Below are 6,090 nucleotides of genomic sequence, written 5' to 3'. Positions count from 1 at the left end.
ACTGTAGAACAAAGCCTGCTGACCTCATTATGTGCCTCAATCCCCTCTTGGTTATACCAAGACCTGATTCAATTGGGAAAACATATAGAGGAAACTGAATCAAAATACTTTCAGATCTGGAATGGGAGAAGGTGTGAGGTGAAATGGTGTCCCACCGTTTTGTGAACCAGCAGCACACACATCTAGTAGCACAAGTAGTAGCCATAGCTGACAAAGCAACAACACAAACACACAGTACAACGCCATCACAAAATCAAAGGGAGACAGGGGGAGGAAGTAGGAGCTCACCTGCCTGACAGAGATAAGAACGAGCCAAGGCTCCCTTCCACTCCAGATCGAGAACCTGGGAGGAGACGAAGAGAGGTGGCCGCCGCGAGGGGGCCGGCGTCTATCCCTTCCGCCGCGAGGAGACAAGGAGAGGTGGGAAGGCGGCAAGGGAGAGGAGAGGAGGAGGTGTCCGCTAGGACGAAGGCGGGGCGGGAGTGGGAAGAGGAGGCGTCATGCTCAGAGGATATGGGTCGTGGCGGCGGCAAGGGAAGCGAAAGGGCAAGCGGGAGGAGGTGGATATGAGCGGCGGGAGAGGTCGTGGCGGCGGCGAGGGGGAGGGCGCGCGGGAGAAGGCAGAGATGAGCGACGCTGGAGGGGAGAGAAGGAGTGGCGGCACTATTTTTCACCCGATCCCACCCCTGCCGCATGGCGACCTGCGCGGGAGCGATGGGAAGGCGAGGAGGAGGAAGAAGTGAGGGTGGAGGAGTAGCAGTGCAGGCAAGGGAGGAGGAGATGGAGGAGATGAGGCGGCCAGGAGGGAGGCGATGGCGGCGGCGGCGGCGTGGAGGAGACGAGGCGGCCATGAGGGAGGGGAAGAGGGGGGAGATATTTTCCTCTTTTTTTTCCCTGCCGCTGCCCGCTCTCGCCGCGCTGCCCCCTCGTACTATTCATGGCGAGGCAAGGGCGACGTGGCTGGCTTGGTTGTGCCTAGCAAGTCTCTCATTCTTTATATTTCAATATACTCCTTTCATCCATAATGTAAGACGTTCCTACATTATGGGACGGAGGAAGAAGATGATTTACATAGGAGTATTTCATCCATATAAGAAACACCCAACTTATATAAAAAAGTCCAAAGTTATGAAGTTGCACATAGATAACAGTTGTCCAAAGTCCAAAGTAATGAAATTGCACGTAGATAATCAAGTTCACATAAGTTTCACAAGAGCGCGCACATACACTTGCGCATTATGGTACGTAGTCTATGATTAAACCCCTTAATAATAATAGATAACCGCTACAACACCAGCACAAATTAACCAAAGCTCAAACCTTAAACCAGCGGCACTGCATGCAGTTACATGCAAATCGATAGCATCATTTCCATTAGCCTGCACTTACCCACGCGGGTGCGACGACGCAGGACGTGTTCCTTTACCTCGCTTAATTATTAGCACGTGCGCCTGCTTCGCTCCCTCGATCGGGACTCAGGCGTCCATGCGCGCCGGGTACTGGTCGACGCAGTCCAGCCACGGGCTCCTGGACGGGCGGCGCACGCGGCGGACGGCGCGCCACACGGCGCTGTTGCACTTGAAGCCGGAGCCGAAGGCGAGCTGCCACACGCGGTCACCGCGGCGGACGCGGCCCTTGGCCTCCAGGTAGGCCAGCTCGTACCAGATGCTGCTGCTGGAGGTGTTGCCGAAGCGGTGCAGCGCGGCGCGGGAGGCCTCCAGGTCGGCGTCGCGGAGGCCCAGGTTGCGCTGCAGGTGCTCCAGCACGTCGCGGCTGGCGGCGTGCATGCAGAAGTGCTCGAACGCGCGCTTGAAGTCCGGGATGTAGGGCGCGGCGGCCGAGGTGTCCCCGTTGGCGGCCGGCGGCGGCGGGGTGGACGTCTTGGACGGGTAGAGGTGGCGGAACAGCACGCCGGCGAAGAAGAGCAGCTGCTCCGAGAAGGGGAGCACCAGCGGGCCGAGGGTGGTGATGTTGGTCTTGAGCGCGTGGCCGCCGACCTCCACCAGGTCGCGGCTGATGGACAGGCCCTTGATCCGCTGCTCGTCCTCCTCCTGGTACACGGAGCGGAAGGCGCGGTCGTCGGCGCCCTTGTGCGTGCGCACCACGTGCTCCAGCTGGTACTTGGCGCGGCGGAAGTCCCTGCGGCGGTTGGACAGCAGCACGGCGGCCGCGCCCGCGCGGAAGAAGGCGTTGGGGATGAGCATGGAGCGGCGCTTCCCGGCGTACCAGGTGAACGACACGGCCTCGGTGCTCACCACGACGGCGAGCCCGGCGCCGCTGGCCTGGAGCATGTCGCGGGCGAGGTCGATGGAGATGACCCCCGCGCTGCAGCCCATGCCCCCCAGGTTGTAGCTGAGGATGTTGCCGCGCATCTTGTAGTGGTTGACGATCATGGCGGAGAGGGAGGGGGTGGGGTTGAAGAGGCTGCAGTTGACAACGAGGACGCCGACGTCCTTGGGGCGGACGCGGCACTTGTCGAAGAGCTCGTCGAGCGCGGCGAACATGGCGGCGGAGGCCTCGGCGCGGCCCTCCTTCATGGTGGCGCAGTTGGCGTCGGGCTGGAAGACGCAGCGCGGCATGTAGGACTCGTCCCCGATGCCGGACTTGGCCAGCAGCCGCGCCTGGAACGCCAGGCTCTCCTCGTCGAACTTGCCCGACTTGCGCGCCAGGTCGATGAACTCCGCCTTGGACACCTGCAATCAGCAAACGCCATTACATTTTCACCCCTTTCGGCAGTACGAACAATTTGCATGCATGCATGCATGCTTGCTTGGTTGATGTTTTTTACTCCGGTGGATTGCTTGACGTTACTAAAATTAGGAGTTTAACTAGGTCATGGTGATCTCATGACATTCACCAGTACTATTTCTTTTCCCTAACTTTGCCTTTGTCTACATCGATAATTTCTAAAACATTTTCTTTCATTTTCATCAGAAGAAATAAGAAGCTAGGTTTCGTGGACGGGTCATTAATTGTGCGTGTGTGCGCGCGGGATCTGCCAACCGTATTGGATGACCGGCCGACGTACCCCAGCCGAAACCTCCCTCTACCTGCTCGACGGCGATCCATCCGTCGTCATAACTTCCGGGCCGGCCCCACTCACTCACTCACAGAGGGCCCGGCCCAGAGGACGATGCGCCTAATCAGCTGCCGGGCTAGAGGATAATTCATCAGTATGTGAGGGGCGTGTTTACAAAATGCCCTGCCATCTACGGTCTCCAATACCGTACGCTTTTTTTTTTAAAGAAAGGGATCTTGTCCAATACCGTACGCTGACTGACTCCATCGTCCCACTACACTATGTAGACTGTAGATTACAAAGTTAATGCAACATTGATAGCTAGTAGCCTGATTGGTGGCAGCTGGCCAGAACTACTAGGAGCGTATTAATGGAGAGACAGGGGCAGGTACGGGTACTGGCGAGGGCATACCCATAACCCTCACATTACTCCTCTGGCATTTGGGATCGATGGATCATGGGAGTAAATTTCGTTTGCTTGAGCCGTAGTATGAACCCAATCTCTCACTGAACCACTGGCCATACTCCCTTCTGGTATATACATAACCGTAGGAGTATAACAATGTGTGGAAGAGTAGTTGCCTAACAGAAAAGTTGAAAGAGATGTCGCATTCAATCACGTAGCTACTTGTATACGTACTTTGTTGGTCAGTTTGGTTTATCTACTTTACCAAACATGACAGTAACTTTCTATGAGTTAACTTGAGGGCAGCACGGTTTAATTGCCTTCGAGTTATAGATTTACATGAAACTCTGCCTAATCTGGTCTGGATGTTTTTTTATGTGTTTGCATCGTTATTTAGAGCCTGATTAGTAGCGCCGTGTTAGCCATCTTTTGAACACTGGGTTGTCAAAATATTTCTACCCGTAGCATTTTACTTTGTTTGATTATCACAGCTGCATATAAAAAAGAAGCTGAAGACCAAGTATTTCTTCTACAATACGCGTATAAAAAAGAAGCTAAATAAAGTATTTCGGGGCATGGTTTTCCCATTCATGCTAACTAGCGAGGTCCAGTTCAGAAGATAGCTAGACTAGTACGCGAAGGAATTCCGGAGGGTTGGACCTATGTCTCACGCAAAATTCGTGTGCGCCAAAACGTGACTTGTGCAAATTATGCATGTCGACTTCACGAGAATCGCCCAAGAAACTCACGACATACCCATATCTACTCCCAAACATTTATTTGATCTGGATCAAGTAACTTCTTTTTAGCGGATCCAGCAACTTTTGTGGCAGCTCCGTCTCAACTTATTTGTTACATATAAAATGCCATCAACGATTCAACATTGCATATGTACGTGTGTGGAATTAATCAGGAAAAAGAAAAATCCTGCCAAAAATTCAGTTCATTTGTGATGCATATTCTTGCACACGATCCAGATCGACATTAGCATGTACTAGTACTTTGACTATGACATATGCTTGCATGCACATATAGTGATCTACTCCATGCAATTAACTAAGCAGGGTTTCGAAAAGAAGAAGAAAATTACCTAAGCAGAGTAAGCATGAGGAGATGGATTAGGATGAGCTTACTACCTTGAGTTCGTCGGCGGGCTTGTAGGTGGCGAAGTCGATGAGGTAGATGGGCCTGGGGCGGGACATGATGTAGACGGAGATGGTGAAGGCGAGGACGGCGAGGAAGGCGAGCACGGTGGCGAGGTCGTAGGTGGCCTCGTCCCACACCTTGCGCCACAGCTCGTCGCGGCTGAGGCTGCCCACCTCGGCGCCGCACACCAGCACGATCACCGGGATGGTGGCCAGGTACACGCCGTGGCTCAGCAGGTAGTGGTACCCGAGCCGCACGTACTTGAGGTTCACCGACTGCAAAAAGTCGGGCAGCCGGCGGCGCACGCGCACCGAGAAGGTCGGCGACCCGGCGTCCGGGCCCGACGGCTCCACGCCGCGGTTCACGATCTCCGTCGACAGCTCCTCCCGCGCCATGGCAGCTGGGGGCGGGCGGGACTGGTGGTGGGCGGTGGTGATGAGGGTGAGAGGGAATGGGAGTGCTCAGTGTTTAGATATAGCTAGGGATGGTGGCGTTGCGTTGCTGCTGGGGCTGGGGTTGGGGTTGGGGAGGAGATGGTGGGTGGGCGGGTTGTTGGGTGGCAGTTAATGCCATTAGGGAGCACAAGCCAAGCCAGGCAAGAGAAGCTTGGTTGCTTGGGGGCATGGTGCTCGGTGTTCAGACTCGTTCATGCATGCATGGTCAAGTGGTCATGGACACACACATGATATCTCTCTCTCTCTCTCTCTCTCTCTCTCTCTCTCTCTCTTGCTCTGAGGCTGACATGCTGTCCCGGGGCGCAAAGCCAAGTAGCTTTTGAGACACCATGTGCAAGGGCAACGGCTCCGGGGAGAAAAATGTGCAAGGTGATTGCTTTCTTGTGTGTGGCACACTTCAGCTGCATGCGTTTCGCATTTGGAGTCTGCCTGTGCTGTGACACCAGAAAAAGTTTTTGGCCGTTGAAAGAGCAGAATATATTTGGCTCTACCAGTTACATTTTTTACTGTTTTATAGGAAACTGTATTAGTTTTAATTTTAGTGTTTATGGGGCGATTTTTTTTAATGTTTTGAGGAAGTACTACTGGGATGAAGATGAAGTGGATTGGATCTGGCATTTGCGCAGCGGGCTAGCTGTAGCCGGACGTTATTAATTGCGTGAAACGTGATGGCAGAATGAAGAGGCCGGCCGGCTCATCCGATCAGATTCATTTCATTTCATGGACGGCCTCTTTATTAGGTGTAGTGTAGCTGCCTGCATGCATGCATGCAGCACCATTGTCAGCGAACCAGGCCTAGCCTTCTGGCGCCAACCCATGCAGCTTCACTAGTCCCCGTACGTCCACGAGAATGCATTCCCATCCCATGCCCAATCGATTATTCACAAATTTTGAAACGGTCAAGGCCGGCGTACAATTTTTCAAACCAAAAGCAACAGTTTCGACGAAACTCTGAACCTGGCCAGCAACGGCTAACTACTCTCTCGCCACCAAAATGCTCTCCATTTAATCCTTTGATTGATCATGCTAGTGGTATAGTGCATGCATATCTGTGTGTGTGTGCG

General features: G+C 53.9%; 1 protein-coding gene across 1 annotated transcript; it reads right to left on the bottom strand.

Moving 5' to 3' along the window:
• Positions 1 to 1,151: 1,151 nt before the first annotated feature.
• On the bottom strand, positions 1,152 to 5,159 carry LOC109761369 (3-ketoacyl-CoA synthase 10). Its single transcript, XM_020320185.4, has 2 exons — positions 4,562 to 5,159; positions 1,152 to 2,693 (listed from the first exon to the last, which is right to left on the bottom strand). Exons 1-2 carry the CDS (start codon positions 4,964 to 4,966, stop codon positions 1,476 to 1,478), a joined length of 1,623 nt encoding a protein of 540 aa, XP_020175774.1. The 5' UTR covers positions 4,967 to 5,159; the 3' UTR covers positions 1,152 to 1,475.
• Between the last annotated feature and the right edge of the window lie 931 nt (positions 5,160 to 6,090).

Source organism: Aegilops tauschii, chromosome 4 (genome assembly GCF_002575655.3).
Source record: "Aegilops tauschii subsp. strangulata cultivar AL8/78 chromosome 4, Aet v6.0, whole genome shotgun sequence".
Classification (NCBI taxonomy): Eukaryota; Viridiplantae; Streptophyta; class Magnoliopsida; order Poales; family Poaceae; genus Aegilops; species Aegilops tauschii.
The sequence above is the reverse complement of the archived record's forward strand: the minus strand, read 5'-3'. Positions and strand labels throughout refer to the sequence as shown.

What these genes read in the sequence shown, in the direction of transcription:
- LOC109761369 (XM_020320185.4), bottom strand. Translation starts at nt 4,966, where the DNA reads ATGGCGCGGGAGGAGCTGTCGACGGAGATCGTGAACCGCGGCGTGGAG. An exon ending in AGCCCGCCGACGAACTCAAG is followed by an intron (nt 2,694 to 4,561) that starts GTAGTAAGCTCA and finishes TGCTGATTGCAG; the next exon opens with GTGTCCAAGGCGGAGTTCAT.